Raw genomic sequence first — 20264 nt, 5'->3', positions numbered from 1 at the left:
CAGCCTGTCTTCCAACTTATTTCCTTCTTTATCCACCAGGGGCAATGGATTAATTTGTTGTCCCTTAAGCCTCCTGAGCCCATTCCATACTTTTGCCTCCTGTGTGAATGAATTAATACCGGATAGGAACCTCTCCCAGCTTGCTCTCTTAGCTTGTCGTCGCGTTCGCCTTCCTTGTGATTTAGTATGTTTAAATATTATCAAATTTTCTTCAGTTGGGGATCGACGTAGTATGCCCCACGCTTTATTTTGTTTTTTCCGCGCCTCCTTGCACTCATCATTCCACCACGGCACTCGTCTTTTGGATGAGCTACCGCTTGATTGTGGAATGAACTTGTTTGCTGCGTCGATGATAAAAGCGGTAAAATATGCTACTGCGTCGTCTATGCTAAATTCGCTGATAAAATCTCGTGATATAAATGTCGATTCTTTAAAAAGTTTCCAGTCGGCGGAGGCTAGTTTCCACCTAGGGACATGCGGAAGGGAGTCATGTTGGGCTACTAAGTTTAGTGTGACTGGAAAGTGGTCACTTCCGAATGGGTTTTTGATTACACTCCATTCCAAGTCGGGAAAAAGGGAAGCAGAACCAATCGCCAAGTCTATTGATGAGTATGAATTGTGATGAAGGTTATAATAGGTTGGCTCCTTTTATTGAAGAGGCATGCACCGGAGTTCACGAGGAAGTTTTCTATGAATCTACCTCTCGTATCGCATCGTGAGTCTCCCCACATCGTGTTATGAGCGTTAAAATCTCCCACGAGTATGTAGGGTTCGGGAAGCTGATCAATGAGGTTATGAAAATCTGTTTTCTCGAGATGATGATTCGGGGGTATATAGATGGTGCATACGGTTACCAACTTACTGAAAAGAATCGCCCGAACTGACACTGCCTCTAGGGGCGTCTGAAGGGCGACATATTGACAAGCTACAGACTTGTCGGCAACTATTGCTACACCGCCAGACGAGGCGTTCGCCACGTCACGGTCTTTGCGGTAGATGGTGTACTGACGAAGAAAGTTTGTATTTGTGGGCTTCAGATGCGTCTCTTGAACACACAGCAACTTTGGATTGTGTTTGTGTAGGAGTTCTGTAATATCGTCGAGGTTGTGAAGAAGTCCTCTGACATTCCACTGTAGTATTTGTGTCTCCATATTGACAAGCGTGTTTGTGCTGTGTGTTTAAGAGATGAAGATTAGCTCGCGGGGCCCTTTGCAGGCGCCGTGACACGAGATCTTTCTTTTCTGGAGCGGTCGAGAGAATCTCGCCGCTCCTTAGGCGCTGGTGGCGCCGTCTGGCCGGTTGTGTCAGTGTCCATTGCCTCTTGCGGGGCGCTAGACACGCGCTCTTGCGAGCGGTTAGTTTGACGTGAAAGCCTCGTCTCGAGGGACGAGGCCCTGGAGGCCACCAGCCCGGAGGTTGATGGTCCCTTGTTCTGAGGTGGCGGCGCAGCGCTAGCCGCAGCCGCCGAGGGGGCGGATGGCATCACCGCCGGCTCACTCTGTGTGGACCGGACAGCCGCCGGGTGCCGCTGTGGCGCTGCCCCCTGACGCGCCACCTCGGCAAAACTGACTTTAGGCAGGTATGACACCCGCCTTCGAGCCTCTTTGAAAGTTATGTTTTCGTTTACTTTGATGGTGACTATTTCTTTTTCTTTCTTCCAAGACGGGCATGACCGCGAGTATGCGGCATGCTCGCCATCACAATTGACACAGTGTAGAGTGTTTTCACATGTTTCAGAGGCATGGTCACCGGAACTATATTTAGCACATGTCTGTCGGCCTCGGCAGTTCTGGGAACTGTGGCCGAAACGCTGGCACTTGAAACAACGAAGAGGGTTTGGTACATAGGGTCTAACCCGTAGCTTTACATAGCCTGCCTCGATTGTCTCGGGCAGGATGCTTGAGCCAAAAGTAAGTACTATATGCTTGGTTTTGATCTCTTTGCCGTCCCGTCTTAGCATGATTCGTTTAACAGTGATCACGTTTTGCTCGCTCCATCCTTCCAACAGTTCAGCTTCTGTCAGTTCCATGAGGTCATCGTCGGAGACAACACCACGGCTGGTGTTCATAGTTCGGTGTGGGGATATTGTCACTGGGATGTCCCCAAATGACACTAGGTTAGGAAGCTTTTTGTGCTGTTTAACATCGCGGAGTTCCAAAAGGAGGTCCCCGCTAGCCAATTTCGATGCTTTGTAGCCTGCTCCAAGAACTTCGGTCAGACCTCTCGAAACGAGAAAGGGTGAGATCATTCTCAGCGTCTTTTCGGGTTTATCGGAATGTATAACATGAAATCTGGGGAAGTTTTGCAATTTGCTGCCATTGAATTGAAAAATATCTTCCTTGCGCCCTCGTTTGTGAGAGCGATCAGGGAGTCGGGGGAATGACGATAAAGCCATAAGGTAACAATGATTTCGGTAGCTATGCCAGCCACCCACCACCGAGCCCAACAAGGGGACGCTACAAGACCTGAAGGAGATGCAGACGCCAGCTGTACATAGCCACTATAACCTAATATAATAGACCCAAGGATGGATAAACTACACCAGGTTAACCCTTGCTGCCTGGAAAATTGGAAGTAAAACGAAGTGAAGAGAAGACAGGAGAGATGGAAAGTGAGAGAGAAAGACGAAGGTTGGAGGGAGAGAGAGACAGGAAAAGGCAACTACCGATTTCCCCCGGGTGGGTCAGTCCGGGGGTGCCGTCTACGTGAAGCCGAGGCCAAAGAGGTGTGTTGCCTCCGCCAGGGGGCCATAAAGGTCCAAACACCCGGCTTCGGCTCAACCTCCAGGATCCCCTTTTCCCCGGACACGGCTAAGCCGCGCACGGTTAGACGCGGGAGGGTCCGACCCTCGTGTGCTCGGGTCCGTGGTGTCGCAACACCCCATAGTTTTTTGTTAACCGGGGATGAACCACCAACCTGTGGTAGAGGTGGTGAGAGGCTAACCGTCCTCCACGTTCTCCTGGAGTGTCGGGATGCCGAAGCAGATAGAAAAAAACATTTCCCTTTAGCTTACCGCTATCATATCCCTCTGCATCCCAGTATGTTTCTTGGTGAGGAACCGCTGTTTAGCACTAAAGCAGTCCTCGCTTTCTTAAATGACGAGGTACTGCATGTTATAAGCTCAATAAATTCATAGCGCATCCTCCCTCCAGAGGATGCTGCTGTGATAGTAGTTTTGTATAAGCACATGCCTCCAGGCCCTTGTGGTTCAAGGGCTCTGTTTAGGCAGTAGTGCTTCTTTCCAACTACTACACCTTAAATATTTTAAATATCGTGTCATTCTTTCTCAGTGCATTCTTCATTTCATAGTACACCTCATTAGTCATTGCCATGATTTTAGTGCCTGTATATTTTACGCATTTTACAGCGATTATTTTTAGGCCCCTTTACAGCCACACTTCATCTACTTCTCAGAATTCATCGCTCCACTGCACACTCACAAACACTGGCATGGCGCTCTTTGGCCATAACTGGCCCTTGCGCCATAAAACACCACACATCATCATCATCTTCTACGGCGGTTTTGTCCTTCGCCACTCTTGATCATCTCACTTCGCACGACCATGAATCATTTTCGTCTCAACAACTCGCCGACTCGTACTGTCGCTGTAGCTTCGCGCCCGCCTAACGCCCGGCTTCGCCGACAGCTGACATAATTTAGGCTTGAAAACTCCGTGCTGTACCGCCGTATCCACCATCCTGATGGACGACACTGGTTGCCCGTGCTACCTCGTTGCCTTCGTGCGCGTATCCTTCAGGCCTTTCATGACGATTTGACTGCTGGCCACCTTGGCATCCAGAAAACTTACGACTGCATAAGAAGTCGCTTCTGCTGGCCTGGCCTGTCTACCAGTGTGGCGAGATACGTCGCTTCCTGCGCCATTTGTCAGCGTCGCAAACGTCCAACATCAGCTCCTGCCGGACAACTACTACCAGTCTCATATCCTGCGGAACCATTTGAGGTTGTTGGCATCAATCTATATGGGCCACTTCCCATGACTCCCGCCGGTAGTCGATGGATAGTGACCGCCGTCGACCACCTGACGCGCTATGCCGAAACAGCCTGTGTAAGTTCAACATCGGCTTCCGAATTCGCTGCCTTCATTCTTCAATCCATCATCCTGCGACATGGCGCCCCTCGTGTCCTTCTGAGCGACCGCGGAAGGACATTCCTTTCCCAACTAGTAGGCGAAGTGCTCAAAGCCTCTGGCACCACTCACAAGACTACATCAAGTTATCATCCTCAGACCAACGGCCTGACTGAGCGGTTTCATCGTACGCTCTCTGACATGATAGCCGCTTATATTCAACCCGATCACAGAAACTGGGACACAATTTTGCCATTCGTCACCTTCGCGTATAACACCGCCGTTCAACGCACAACCGGTTACTCGCCATTCTACCTTGTTTATGGCCGTTCACACAGTTCCTTTCTCGATGGTTCTTTCTTCTCTGCCCCTGCCCTTTCTTTGAAGATTAGCGATACAAGGCTCGTGGATGAGCAAATTTCTGCATCCTTGAGGAAAGCCGTACATCACGAAGTGCCGGTAACACGTTCGGACAGTTGCAACAGCGGTCCTCGAACTTGGCCACACAGATTCATTCCATTCCTTAACATACCAGTCACTATTTTTGCAGCCAACTACTGCACACGTCTTCAATCCACATGATTCAATCTAGCATCATTGGAGCACAGTGTGTTAGCGAAAGCTCAGTTGCATTTCTGACAGCTGATCGCACAGAAGCAAGGTACAAGCGGTAATGGTTTCGTATTCGTGCGCGGTCGCTGAGGAGAGGTATGGCACGCCGTCATGAGCGCCATCTCGTTTCTCTAAAACAGACTGCTCCGCGAAAAGGGTCAATAAAAGCGTCCACTTTTCGCGCTAAGCATTCCGATGTTTGGCGACGAGTATGACGAGGACAAAGAAGCAACTGTCTCCGGAAGAAGTGGCGCGGCAGGAAAAATGACGGGACGCCATTCGACTATAGGCTCAACGACGACGTGCCGACCCAGCGTTCCGAGCAAGGGAAGCCGAGGCTAAGCAACGGCGAAGATCCGAAGACCCTAAGTTTGGAATGAGGGAGGCAGCGTCGCGCAACGGTACGAAGAGACTCATCGCAACGGGTCGAAACTACCAGCTCCACTCTGTCATCAGCCTTCGCGACGTTAAGTCAGTGAAGCTGCGCTGAATTTTTTTTTTACCCTGTTCCACACTTTTCTCTCGTCCGTGTAAGAATTTATACTATAAAAGTACTTCTCCCAACTATCTCTCTTAGCACGTGTACGTGTTATTCTGCCTTACGATTTGCTTGTTTGAAATTTGATGAGATTTTCGGCAGTTGGAGTGTCGCGAAGCAATCCCTAGGCTGTCTTTTTTCCGTACCCAATTTGCTGATTCAACTTTCCCTCTGGGAACATGTGGGGAGCATTCAACCTATTTTGTAACATTTAAGAATATCAGGAAATGGTCACTTTCGTAGGGTTTTTAATAACGTTCCAATCGAGGTATGACACGAGTGTGCTAGATAGTATGCTCAATTGAGGAGTACGTTTTGTGTGCAACGCTATAGTACGTTGGCTTCTTCTAACTAAGCATGCATCAGACGAAAATAGAGAAGTTTACAGTAAATGCCCTCTTCTATCGCAACAGGTCTCGCCACAAACCGCCATGTGGGTTTAAATCTGTTATGCATGGCTCAGAAAGTTTATCAATGTAGTTTTGAAATTCAGTTTTATGAAGTTGATAATTGGGAGGGATGTTTATAGAGCTGATAGCGACTAACTAATCAAACAACACGCCTCAGACAGAAATTCAATTGCCTCTAGGGGCGTACAGAGTTTAGTTCCAGGCAGGCAAACACCAATGTCGACTATGATAGCCACACCCCCGGATGACAGTGTTATCGTGGTCTTTACGAAAAATAGCATATTGTCGGTGAAAATATATTCAAGAAACACACCTCAAACATACTCAAACACACAGAACCGTGTGGCTAAATTCGCGAAGGAGTTTTCTAACGCCATCAAGATCGTGAAGACCTCTGACACTCCAATGAACTATTTGAGTGTGTACACTTTTTATTTAACAGAAGTCCTGAGGCTCGGCTCTTTCAAGCCGAGGCGGGCCGCACCCATGATGGCACCGTTAGGCCCAGACCTTTTTCAGTGCCCATAATAAAAAAAAGAGCTTTGTGTTGTGTGTTGCGAGAGGTAGTTAGGCTACAGAGCCCCCTTTTCAGGCCCTGTGATGCGGGGTCTTTTTTTTTTGAGCGGTAGAGAAATTCTCGCCGCTTCTTAGGTGCTGGCTGCGCTGCCTGGCTGGGAGTCGCGTCCAGTGCCTCTTCCGGGGCGCTTGACACCTGCTCTTGTGAGTGGTTTGTTTGCGTGGAAGGCTTTGTATCGAGGGGCCTCTGTTGGATGGCGGAGCAGCACTAAGAGGAAGCTTTACCTTGGGGCCTTCTATCTATAAATACATCTGACAGGAGAAATCGTTTTTCTCGGCAACCACTGCACCTAATTTGACGAGGTTTGTTAAATTGAAAAGTTAAAGTCTAGTAATGGTTGGTAGCGCATTTTTTATTTACGTGGTCAATGTTTTAACAAAACTGCCAGAAATTGCAGTTTCAGAAAACGAAACCATAAAGTTTACAACTAACTCAGCAATGAAAAATGATATCACAATTCTGTAAATTGCACCCAATAGCACATCTAAAGCGTACAAAATTTACATATTATACATGGCTCTCAAATACAGTGAACAAAACTTGCTAAACCCTTGTAAACAATGTAACAAATTCATGCAAGATATAAATTGACATAACAAATTTGTCTGCTTTGGATGCTCTAATGGATGCAGTTTACAGAACTGCAATATCTACTCTAGGTGCAAAGCTACGAAATTGCGAGCTTTGTGCTTCTATATTTTTTTCATACTTACTAATATTTGAAATTTAAATTAATAACTTCAGGCCCAAAATTGAAATTCCGCTTCCAAAAGTCACTAGAATTTAACCTGTTCTCTCAAATGCAGCAAATTTCACTAAAATAGGCTCAGTGGTTAACTCAGAAAAGCGTTACTGCATTTTACATGTACTGGAATAGGCAGCATCGGAGTTGGGTCAGAGCTAAAGCTTCCTCTTAACTGGAAACGCCGAGGCGAAGGAAAGCCGCCAGAAGCTGTTGCGACGCTGCCTCTTGATGCGCCACTTCGGCAAAGGGATTCTTCAGCAGGTAGGACACCCACCAGCGTAGCTCTTTAAACTATGTTCTCCTTGACTTTCAGTGCAACAATCCTCACGTGCTGGGATCTTCGGTCGCCATTTTATAAACAGCAAAAAGATGCTATATTAGCACACAGAAAATGATATACTTCTAGACAAATATTCTATCATTCCAGCTCGATTTGTTGTTTTGCTTTAGTATTCCTTTACAGAGAGGCTGGCCGATACACTGCACCATGTACCTGCTAAAGTAGGACTCTAATCATGGCACTGTGCCTGTCTAAAATTATTGTTGCTAAACACTGGCTCACATTAGTGCTTTGTGCAATTCACTGCTAAGGTTTAAGAATCGGTCCTTTTCGATTATGCTCTGGTGCTCTCCTAATGTGACATTTACGCATATTCCGATCTACCAGTATGGCCGATGGGACTATGAATCTTACTTCATGTAGTTGCTAAATACATTGCTATGGCTATCAGTGCTTCTTCGCCATTCAAGCGAAACTGCAATTTTTTGAGAGTCACTACTGCGCAGAAAGAAAACACACCACACTCCATTACTGGCATGCTACGGCTTTATTCCTCAAGAATCCAAGCGGAGCACAGCACACAGACACATGTGCACACTTTGGCAGCAATGACTTTCATAATTAAGCTGCCAAAAATAATGACTCACATTTGTACTCCCAGTGAGTCGCAAGCAGTCACTGTACAGAGTTCTTCAGCACAACCAAAATGCGCACGCACCTCGATATGTGAGGCACAGCAGAGAAAAAAGTGGATTGCGTACTTTGATACAGCGCTTCTAGTATGCAACACTCAAGAGAGCGAGGTGCCTAGCATCAGTCTTCCAGTTGATGGAAGCGTGTTCAGACTGTTGCGAAATAGAAGGAACTAGCCTCTCACAGAATCGCACGTTATGATGAAAGTTCCCTCTCATCAAGTTTAAACGTGCACAAAACAGCAGTGATGCGCCACGAACAGTGCATACCAAGTGTAGTCCGAGAAATTGGCAAATCAATGTCATACAGGTAACCGACACACACACACACACACTCAAAACAAAAGACCACTGTGAGTGCTATAGAAGGGCCTTCCAAACTAAAATGCAAGAACAAAAATAAGAATAAAAGGAGACCACCAACCTTAACCTTTTAGCTAATTTTAAACTTCGTAAACATGCAGTCAAGTCATGCAATTTCAGGCACCTTTTACAGGCCAGGTTCCTTTCGAACCTTCGCTGTGCTAAGGTAGAGCAACATACTTCAAAGAGGTACCGACAAAAATTTTTCATAGTGCCCACTGACCAAAGGTGAATTACAGTGGTGAATTTGGGGCAGCTTTGCTTTGCTCCACAGCTTATGAGGCCTGATCAATACCAATTATATTATGCCAATATAACCTGCAAGCATGTCTTAAATCAACAAAATATGTATGTTTATCCATAAAGCAGGATGTTCCAAATCGACCAGGAGAACTTGACAATAAGCAGCCACATGAATAAGTGCCGACGTAAAAAAAACAAAAAAAACATCACAAATAATGCTGCCACGGCTTGGTCGTGCTACCTGAGTCACGATTACGTGTCGAACACAGCTGATGAAGACGAGTGCACACAATGTAGCACATGGCTTTTTGCCTCCTATCTTGGCATGTTAAGAAGACCATCATGAAAAGAAGTGCAACCCAGCATGATACAGGAGGAAACAATGCATCTCAAAGTTAGCCTCACCACTGTGAAAGCACACATTTTAATGACAGTTAACATTTCCGTGAGTCGGTGGAAATGAATTATTTGCAGAAACAGTCCAACTAGACACGAGACGAATAAACAACCCAGCTCATCATCAAAGTATACCGTTCTTGTATAAATCAAGTTATGTGCATCAGCCTTACAACAACCCATAAGTGAAAAATAAATAGTGTTCATTTACATGTTTCATCCTACAGAAAAGCCAGATGTGCAAACATGGTCACGTGAAGGAACGACAAGGATAACACAAACACCGACTATCATCTGAAGAGCCATAGCGGCTTAAAAGGAAGGCACAAAACTTACCGAAGATGAGGTATATTTTCCCCCAGAATAGTTAGACTCAAAGTCATCCCCTGCCTTATGTGCAAGGCTGATAGATTCAGTTACTATTTCAATATGGTGGCAGCAGCGCAAATTTTGTACATATGCCTTCACCAAGAATAAGAAAAATTTTAAAGTAAAGAATGGGTGCCAGTTATATGCAAATTTTGGTTCGAGGTGCAACATCACAGCAACACGAATTTTGTCTTATGGTGGGGCTTCATGGTAGTGTGTCGCGCACTGCTGTAAAGCATACCGCAAGGAAAAAAACTGTGCCGCCGTCAAGTCACGCCACAAGGCAAAATTTTGTACATCACTCGCGGCAATTATTCTGGGGGCTTATGATTATTTGGTATTTCAGGTGATCTCTGTCAAGCCTGAATAAACTGTCAGCCACTCTATATCACCTTATATCAGTGTGCATACTTAGGTTCCTTTTCTTGGGTCCCCAAGCTGCACCCCCGCTTTATAATAAAGTAAATACGGTATCTACGCGTACTCTAGTTAAGGCAGTGTCAATCTATCAATCATGGGCACGTGCAGGCGCTCACAAAAAATCACTGTTTAGGCATGACAATTCTTGTTCGTGCAAGATAACGGAGGGCTGACTTACGCGTGCACTACCGCTATTAATGATGTGCAAAGCCACAATCATAAGGCGAACTTCGTCCTTGTGCCTAAACCAAATTATACTGTGTGGAAACTTTCAAGTACACTTGCAATCACAACAATGTAACGAAATGTTAAGCCACCAAACCAGTCAGCAAACATTCATGCTCAATTAGTCTCTAATTGACGCTGCTTGTCCTGCCTGTTCATTTCCTGGGTCTGTGTTTGCACGTTTGCCTTCCAGTAATGTCATTTAGTAACATCCATGAACTATTTGTGCAAGTGTTACTGAGAGTGCAGTTTTGTTCTTTGTACACCGCATTTCTGCACGTGAAAAATAATAAACATAGGTGCAGGTTCGCTTCCGGCAAAGTAACAGTCCATGACCTAGCCAGTGTCTGAGAACTTCACCGTATCATCACAGGAAAAAGCAATCCAGCAACTGAATAGAAGCAGGAACCGACCTTGCTACAAGGCAGTCATCTGCCTTGAAATCACACCACTGCTATGTGACAAGACATGTCACATCTTTGAGGGGCATAGTAGATAAACGTGCTGGAAAGTCGGCAAGATCACACAAAAATAATGGGCATTTAGAGCAGCACCTGGACACCGAAACAGCCACTGCATCTTAACTAGGCAGTGAAGTTGCTCGACCAATTAAAACAGCCAGAACTTGATGTCCCTAGGTTTAAGTCTTAAAAACTGTCAGTGTGAGTCCACAGCGACATACAGATTGTAAAATGAAATAGTGATTCACAAGCAGCATTCTAGTGCAAACAATTAGTTACAAAGGTGAAAAATTATGTGGATTTCATGCACTGTGGCCATCGACCTAAGCGAATCTTTCTGTGCTGTTTGCTTTGATTGGTGATAATTAGTGATGTTGACGAGGAATGTTTAATTTATTTAACTTTTAGTCCAACATGGGAGTGAACTGATGCAAACGTGAACCTACATGCACCACTGCTGTTTGTCTCCGGGCATACAGAACACAAAGTTAGACTTGTTTGCTTGAGGCATTGTTGTCCGCTATTGTATAATAACATCCGAGCACGTTAGCATTGTCATTGCCTCACACGGCACATTGCATCATCGCAGAAGTGTTAAACTTTAATTAAATTTTGGGGCTGTACGAGCCAAAACCACAACTGGATTATGAGGCACGCTGTAGTGGGAGACTCCGGATTAATTTTGATATCCTAGGGTTCTGTGTACCTAAACAAAACCTAACTGCATGAGCGTTTTTGTATGTCGCCCCCATCAAAATGTGGCTGCCGCGGTCAGGATAGAACCCATGACCTCATGCAATGCCATAGCCGCAAAGCTACTGCGGCAAGCATAGGAGTGTTGATTTGATGTGGAACTGCTTCTGTAGCGTCATTTAGATGCTACAGTGCTTTATTGCGGGTTTGCATGTGCACGCCCAGCGTCAGTTGTCCACTTGACAAATTTGCATGGTGATTATTTTTCAGAAATAGCAGAAACGTGCTGTACCTTCAGTTTGTCCGCAACCGCTGTCGTGTCTAGTAGTAGCGTTGATACGACACGCTTCCGTCGCATTCATGTGAACGCCACTACAGTAGAACCCCGCTGTTACGTTTTTCACGGGACCGCAAAAAAAAAAAAAAAACGTAAGAGCCGGGAAACGCAAGAGCCAGGAAACAGGAAAAATTGAGAAATGGTAGTGTTGAACTGCACACAATATTATTTTAATTCTTACGTGCGACAAAAAGTAGTTTTGCCCGACAGCCGAAGTATCGATTGCGATGAGCTATACAAAGTAAGAATAGTATTTTATTGTCTGTATAAACTTGTAAACATTCGGTTATTAACTAGTTAACAAACATGGTGTCAGCGCCCACAGGCAAACATGAACACATCACACTCGATGAGCGCGGACACGCGCAGTTAAGCGCCGCTGCAGAAGCGAGCGAAGTGACCTTCGTGCTGTTGTCTATCGCTTCAACCCAAACTGAGCGCCAAGAACACGCAGCACGCACAAAGCCACGAGCCGCCGACGCACCTACACTGCGTAGAATCTACCTCCTCACAGATCGCTTTCAAGATACGGCCCGCGGGACCGCGCGCCGCTGCGCAGTATGATGCCAGAGCACAACGCTGCCCGCTATCCCCCCCCCCCCTCGCTGGTGCCTCGAACGCAACGGAAGGAGGTGCGCTTCCTCCCTGCTTTTCTTTCGCGCGCGAGACGTGGTCGTCGGCTCCCCTCGCACGCTTTCACTCGCACATTCAGCATACGGCCGCGCGGCTTCCCTCGCACGCTTTCACTCGCACATACAGCATACAGCATACGGCGCGCGGCGACGTATGCTGTATGTGCGAGTGAAAGCGTGTGAGGGGAGCCGACGACTGCATATTCCGCGCGAGAGAAAGCATACGGCGCACGGCGATGGCCTTATCACCCTTGGACTTTATACGGAACATCTATGAGCCAAAACCAATTTTAGGGCCGCAACGCGTCATAGATATCATCTTTGATATCCGCTTTTGCTATCTAAAGGCCATACTTTTGCTGGCGGGAACCGAAAATACGTAATAAATGTCGCCCCCAGCACTTTGGGCGTCCAATCCCATCGTCAAGCAACCAAGCCAAGCGACATGAAAAGTCAAAATGGCCGCTTGGGCCGGCGCGGTGTGGCAGTTCGCAACGTATGATGCGGGAACGGTCCCACAGTTACGACGTAACAGCGGGGTTACCAATGCATTGGGTTCTATAGGAGCTGTGCCGGGACCGGCCGAAAACGACGTAACAGCCGGGAAAACATAGCACCCGGGAACGTAACAGCGGGGTTCTACTGTATTTGCTTGTTCCGTCACTGCGTCGGTTCTACCCATTTTCTGCCTCCTCTCCCTACCTCCTCTCTATCGTTCTGTGTACTTCCCCTCTGGACTGTCACGTTAGTAGGAAGGCAAGTGCTGCAGTTTCTACAATGCTTTCATGGGGGGTCACGGATAATTAAAGCTGTCGGGAGGGCATTGTGTCGATGCGCAGCAAACTCCAGAGGGCACTGTGCACATGCGACACAGTGCAAAGGTCCAAATGAAATCCTCGCATCTTTCTTCCTCTTTGCCATGCCCCTATGAACCACCTCTTGCAGCGGCATGCAAGACAGCGACAGCAGCAGTGACAAAGTCGAAGGAAGACCCAAAGAAAGCTTCGATTTAAAAGCAAGGAAGTAAGGTTCTCATCCTAACTCCCCGCTCTCAATACACTGCCTGAGATATTATTTCCACACCCGACTACATCAACCAAATCGTGAGGTTCAATCACTACGAACAGCTTCAATAAGGGATACTTGAGGCAAATATATCATGTTAAGCTAAAGTACTAATAGCGCTCCAAGCTGGTCATAGTACCACCTTTACCAAGGAAGGAGCATTTATGAGCGAGAAAATGAAAAACGAAACTGCAAATGGTAAACCCTGCACAGCAAATTTCAACTGCTGATCAGCCGTACGAAGAAGCAACATATGCTTCTAGAGAGACTGTCGAAATAAGGCAGTAATAAAGGAAGCGTGCAAACCAGTTGTCGCTTTGCTGTGTGGGTTGCTGGCTAATGATTAATGGCATCTCATAAAAAGTGACACCGCATACGAGCTCAAAGATGCACCAGATGCAACCACTGGAAATGTCCTAATTTGCCTCTGCACTTTTGGGTCATCGGAAAAAAAAATTCTAGCGCCTCTCCAAAAAGAACTGACCGCTGTGGTTGGTTGCATCATGCTAAAACACTCGGAAACTGTATTCACATGCAAGATAGGCCAGTCTGTTCTTGACAATTCTGGCTGCTGAAATAATGCAACGAAAGCTGCCTGAAAAATTTTAAACAGTCGAACACTCAAATACTCATGCACTTCTGTGTCCAAGAAATTGGTTGCTGATTACTCCACTGCTAAAAAGCATCGGGCTACTTAAAGAGGAATGGCGACACTCCAGTCTTGAAGCGACACTATCAAGAAGAACACCTGAATTAGTTTATGCTGACAATATATTCTTTCAGAACTCTATTTTTATTCATCTTGTGGTAATACAGAAGATAAAATAATGGTTAGAATTCCTTTTTTAAAACTTTTGAGCAGAAATTGATTCATATTTGGGATGCTGTGGCGTATTAAATCTTTTTGACACTTGATACGTTGACTCTCGTTTTTTTGTTGAGTACAATATATGCCATGTTTACGAATAAAAAATTACCTAGGCCCGAGCGAGTGCCACTGAAATCTATCAAACCATGACAAGCTGGTGATGCCAAGGTGGCATCCCCGCCCACCTTTCGTACTTGTATCTTTTTCTCGTTTGCCAAGCCCCTTTTCACAATAAAAGTCACTTTCTCGGTATTGTGGAAGCATAATTTGCTAACACAGCTCAAGGAATATTTCTTGTTAGTATCTCTTTAGGTGACATCAAAGCACAAACATGTTACTAGTTATGCCACCAGCTGTGCTTAGCAAATACGGGCCGACGCTAGATGTTGCCCTGCAAATTATGCACGACACGGCACACAAATATTTGATGCTGCTGCGCAAGAGAGGCAAGACAATGCCTTGCATATGAAGAGACTTTGTGGCTAGACAACCTGGAAGCAAGCTGTGAACAGGGCTCATAGTAGCTTTTGCAGAAAGAATTCCAAGGTTTTCAAGGTCTTTCAAAGGCCTTAACAAGGCATTTTCAAGGATTAAAGCACCATGACAGCTGATAGCTTGAAACTGAAACACTTCTCTTAATAAGCAATAAATTAGGGGAAAAGAAAGTATAACACTAGCTAAGCCTTTTCTGCATAAACTATCACCAGTCAGCACAAAGTTAGCTTCCCTACCATGCATGTGCATATCAAACTGGATTGGCTTGACTGTTGTCTTGGCCAAACCTTGTGGTCAGTTATGCATATAAAATCTACAAAGCTTAGCAGAAAACAAAATTCAGTGATCGTGAAAGCGACCCTCACCAGGCCCCATTGCAAATTTTGCTTATACACTGGAAGTTGAAAGTTCTGTCTAAGAAGCATTTTACCAAACGAAGATTTTTCAAATCAGTTCATTATTGGAGGAGACAGAATAAATTGACTGTCCTGTTACATGCTATGCTTATTTGTTAAAAATGGCCAAGCCTGGTGAGGGACCCTTTAAGCTGCATTCCATAAAAATTAAAAGTTTTAAAGGCCTTGGAAACGGTAGTTTCACCATTCAAGGGTTTGAAGGACCATTACAAACCCTGTATCAGCTTTACTATATCAGCCTACTACGCCTTGTCTTCTATTGCCATCTATTCCTCATGCATGAAGAACTTTCAAGTGGCTTGAGTAAGAATCGTATGTACAAGAAGGGCACAAAGCTGATCCCCGAGCTTGAAGTTGAGCAGAGCACATGAAGGTTCTCTAACAGGTAGGTGCCTATAATTACCAGAGCTCAATCAGGCCATGCAAGATTCACACAATCATAGCAACAGAGCTGTAGCCAGTGCCAACTTATGTTGTAGTAGTAGTAGTAGTTTGTTGAAAAAGGAAGGATAAAACGAGGTAGCAATTGAAAGGCATCGTACCTGTCTCAATTCTCAGTGGACACCTGAACTGTCCCCGCAGCCGTGAGAAAGATGAAGGTGAACAGAAAATTTAGTGGAGAGGAAAGCTGCAATAAAATAGACAAAAAGTGAAAAGCAGAGATGCCTATACACAACCATACATGAAATACTACATACATTTCTGCGTAGTTATATTTCTTTGAAATCTATTTCCTGTATATTTGCTGTACTTCATGTATAGTCATCCACTGTAGAATCTCGTTGTCATGTTTTGGAAAAAAAAGGCGAGATAAAACACACTAACTGGGAAAACGTAAAATCTCAAGTAACTGAAAAATCTGAGATACTTATGTAGTTGTGATTTACGTAATGCGAAGCATTGCACGAATCATTGCGGTATGAGATGCAGACACGCGTCGAGGTGGTGGGGCTCCGGCGGCCAAAGACGTCTTGTTTTCCTACTGCGTAGTGTTTTAAGATGGCGATGGGAAACAAACAAAATCGATGTGGTGGATAACGCCGGATGCCAATGTAGCGAAACGTGGAACTAGCGCCGCCTGCGTCGGGGAACAGTGGCGCATTTGGATTATCGCCAACTAAAAGCATGCAGTACGCTTCCAACGGCATTACGCCCAACGCGCTGTAAAACAGATAGGTGAAGATGTTTATCGCAATAGGGTTAGTGGCGATAGCTGTAAATGTGGCGTGCTACGACCCGGGAGATTTGCTGGTAGCGGAATAGGAAACTAGTGTGTGCCGGCGTTTTCATGAGACACGGGTGGGCGCGTCTGTACTGCGGTGAAACTTTCGCCGTGGGCATCTACTGTTCTTCACCGTGCGTGCCTCACGCATTTTCTTGTTTACATGGGATTTAGCGGCCGGAAAATGAATCATACGATAGCAGTTTGGCGATTTACTGAATGTTGGTGCCAAAAGATTGTGTTTTCCGGGAACGAATGAACCGTTAAAAAATAAGCTTGACTCTTTTGGGTCATTTTCTGTGTTCTCGATCCTGAACGTTGGCGCCGGGAAATCTTGCGCAATGGTATTGTATCAGCGGGGTTCTGCTGTAGAAAAAAAAAAGAGAACGCACATTTTTCAGTCAACATTTGGGATTATTGTTCTAAATTTGGCTTTGTTCAAAGACCAAGTGCAACAAAATTTTTCACTTTGGCTAAATAGCTTACAACTGCCTACTACTGAAACAATGTGAGGGAACTTACAGGGGCTGATAATTGTCTAATCTGGATTTGCCTACTATCCGTGCAGGACAAGGCAGGTCCACACGAGTACGTACTCTTGCCGTCCGAGAGTTGCACGTAGCTGTGTCTGCTGCGTAGTGTAGATACCGGGGCCGCCAATGGGTGCCGCAATGAGCGTGCTCGTGCTAATACCGTAAGTGGGGCAACACCATTCTACCGCCACCACCGGATGATCCTTTGGAGCGGAGGACATTGAGGGCAAAGGGAAACATCGCGTTCTATGCATCTATGCTCGTACAAGGTCTGCTTGAAAAATTATTTCGGCCGCATATTCCTGGGTGGTACCACACTCGTTCCAAGATGTTCTAGAGGTTTCAAATAAACTTGGTTCAGGGCCCCTTTAATAGCACCTAACAACCAGGCGCACGCGTCGTTTGCTGAAGAGATGTGACAAAAATATTAGCATGGCCTTTGTGATTTCCAATGTGACGTGGGCGCTGCCTCATCTTGACAATAATGCGAAGGAGTTGTGTTAGTTTTCAGCGTACTGGGTTCTGTGTCATTTCAGGTGGGTAGAAATGGCGGTGTTAAAAAAATTTTTTTTTCCAGTTTCAGTACCCAAACATCTATTTCACAAGCTTTTATTTTGAATGAAAATTTGTGCAAGGAGGCTGCTTTATACATACACTGTGTGAAACCAGGCTTTTTATTCGTCCAAAATTTCATTGCATTTGGCTTTTAAGAGCAGCTTACTTTAAGTAGGAATTTGGAATTTTCATTCAGTATTCACGTTTATCCAATGTATGTTTCAGCAAAATGGCAAGAACTGAAACCATCCACGAAAACCCAAGCCAAGCTTTACCCTCAACACCATGCAGGAAAAAATTCAGGTGCAATCAGACAGCCCTAAGCCTGCTCAAGATTGAGCTCAAAACAGTCCTAGATACATGCATCATAGATTGAAGACACACATATTTTGAGCCTGGATGTAGCGAAGTGTGTTTATCCCCGATTTCAGTGTAATGAAATTTCACCGCTGTTGCTAAAGACGACGGGGGGGGGGGGGGGGGGGGGGGGAGGAATTGAATGGAAAATGCATAGCAGGCGCCAGTGGTGAAATGATTGTGGATGTTTGTGAACACGCCACACTTTGCAAGCTACGGCCCTGACATGAATAACTTGCAAAAAATGTTTGAAATAATCAACCAAATTTATGGGTGCAGCACATACACAAGAATATGCAGTATTTCAAAGCAAGCAAATTCTGGTACCAGAAAGTGGAGCATCATACTATACAACATTCTTATATCAACGTTTACCTGTATGTGCTGTACCTTTTGGAAGTCTTCACGCATAACGTGAAGAGTGTGAAACGTTACCTTCTAACTGCATGAAAGCATGGTAGAGATATCCGATGTCTTCCAGAGATTTTTTTGCAGTCTCCCCAAGCTAGAGCATTATAATTATTTTCTTTCAATTCAGTCCACGTGCAATCATCTATTATGTAGCTCGTGCCTATGATGAAGGTTGAAAACATTAGGTTTGGTATGAAGCTTAAATAGAATATCACTGGCCTAACACTGGATGCTATCAGCAATGGTCAGAAATAGCCACATGTTCAATAAGTCCATTGTCCGCTAGCATAAACGTCTGAAAAAAAAAAACCCACAAAAACACACTGCCAGGACGTGCACAAGACAGCGCTCGTCCCGTCCTGGATTTGTTTGTTTTTTCGCGCATACAATTATGCTAACAGATATGCACCCAAGTAGCCCACCAAGACGTTCCTGCAAAGTCTATAGTCGTGCAAGGCTCAAACACCTGTGTCCACTAGACCCATGAAAGCTCAGATCTGGGAGCTATCCCCGAAGATTTGGCCATGTGCGCGGCACTACATAAGCAGCAGGACGAACGGCACAAGGTGATTGGACAAGAGAGATGAGGAAGAGCATGACAGATGCGCCGACTCAACACTTTTCTCTTGCCCAGCCCACGCCGTTTGTCATGCTGATCGAAAACCAACTAACCCGGCTTGGAACTTTCCTACGTAACCGGCTGACTCCAGCAAAAAAGTCTAGGATGCACGAAGAAAGCTGCCTCAGTGACTGACAGAAGAACATGCACACAGTCAGTCATTATTGACAGTCTGTCCAAACAAGCACGTTTCAGAAGTGCCGTCATCCGCATAAAGCTTCCTGCAAAAGTTACCAGAGGGAACTCATTCAGCCTCCATGGAAATGATACATGCTACATGAATTGTCTAATCGCCATGCCTCTGCCTTCAGATGTCCTGGTGCTGTTATTCAATTTTTTCTAGATGCACAAACGCAATGAGTTTCTGCGCACATGTGTAATATCATTGCAATTGTTGCACTTGTGCATGTAAGTGTTGCATTGCAGCGCAGTATTTTATTGAAAAATGGCCAATCTGCAAGGTTAAAAAGCCATTTTGAAGCCAGAAGGATAACGTTTAGGCAAATCCATCATCCGCATGCGGGCTGAACTGCCACACTTGCAGCTCATGTAGACACTTGTGCCCCCTAGAGTTTTTGTAGGAAACTCGCGGGTCACCGTCACAAATCCTCGCAAGGCAGGCAGGACACAGCTCAGGACTGGCAGGACTGCCGGCAAATAAGCGAAAGCAATTGACTTCCAAGCAAACCGGGATATAATCGTCGCATCGTCCCAGCCCTGGATGCGAATGTCACGCATATACAATCAGAGGCGGATAGGCGCCGCGCAACAGCATCTGCGAGCGACCGCCCGTCTCGCCAAATGGATACACTTGCGGAAACCACCTTCGGGTGCTGTTTGGGTAGGGGGCCTACTTGGGCAGCCAATTGCTGGCTCCGGATTGTCCACAGCGCAGACGCACGACAAAAGCTGCCTCAAAGCGACTGCCGCCAAGAGCGCATGGACAGGCGCGGCCGGCCTGCACACACGCACGTGTGATGCTTGTTGGCGCTCTGTTGCAGAAACGAAGAGCTTCCCAGAAGCAGCTGCCACTGTCTGTAAGTGCGGGTCTTACTCCTTGGCGGGCGGCTGCATGGCCAGCGGCACTCCGTCCAAGAGGGCGCTGTTCATCTCGCGCAGTTCCCGGTTCTCGGCTGTCACCTCGCTCAACTCCTGCGTGTAAACCGCCGCGTGTTTATAATACTGCGACGGGAAATGCAGGTCGTAAAAATTATGCATGTCTTACACACTGCGGCAATCAATAGTTCGACAAAAGCTCATCGCGTCAGGCAGCACATTAAAAAAAAGAGAATTTGGTGTCACTAACGAAGTCACAATTCATATCTGATGTTTCAAAACCCATACAGCTTCACAATGCAGCGGACATTGTCGTAGTTAGTTTATATACTTAGCACGCGACATGGCGAGCAGAGATAATTTGCGGCAGGGTGCCCGCCGTCTGTCTGATAAAGTTAGGTGTCATAGCCTGTATTAGCACTTATTTGAGCAGTATCATTCGGATGGCAATTCAGGATTAATTTGGGCCACCTGTACGTGCACATAAATCCAAGTGCAGCGAAACCCACTTCTAACGATACCCATCTTAACAATATATTGGGTATGACAATGAGCAACCGATGCACCGTCAACTTTTGTATGTGTT

The 20264-nt window shown here is 45.9% G+C and overlaps 1 protein-coding gene across 1 annotated transcript in view; it reads right to left on the bottom strand.

The window, feature by feature from the left end:
• Nucleotides 1–7778: 7778 nt before the first annotated feature.
• LOC119465190 (PRKC apoptosis WT1 regulator protein) overlaps nucleotides 7779–20264 on the bottom strand; it is a 56320-nt gene continuing 43834 nt past the window's right edge. The window contains exon 6 of the mRNA XM_037725986.2: nucleotides 7779–19774. Coding sequence (XP_037581914.1) covers nucleotides 19673–19774 — 102 coding nt within the window. The 3' untranslated portion in view covers nucleotides 7779–19672. The remainder of the gene's footprint in view (nucleotides 19775–20264) is intronic.

This window comes from Dermacentor silvarum, chromosome 9, assembly GCF_013339745.2.
Source record: "Dermacentor silvarum isolate Dsil-2018 chromosome 9, BIME_Dsil_1.4, whole genome shotgun sequence".
Lineage (NCBI taxonomy): Eukaryota > Metazoa > Arthropoda > Arachnida > Ixodida > Ixodidae > Dermacentor > Dermacentor silvarum.
The sequence above is the reverse complement of the archived record's forward strand: the minus strand, read 5'-3'. Positions and strand labels throughout refer to the sequence as shown.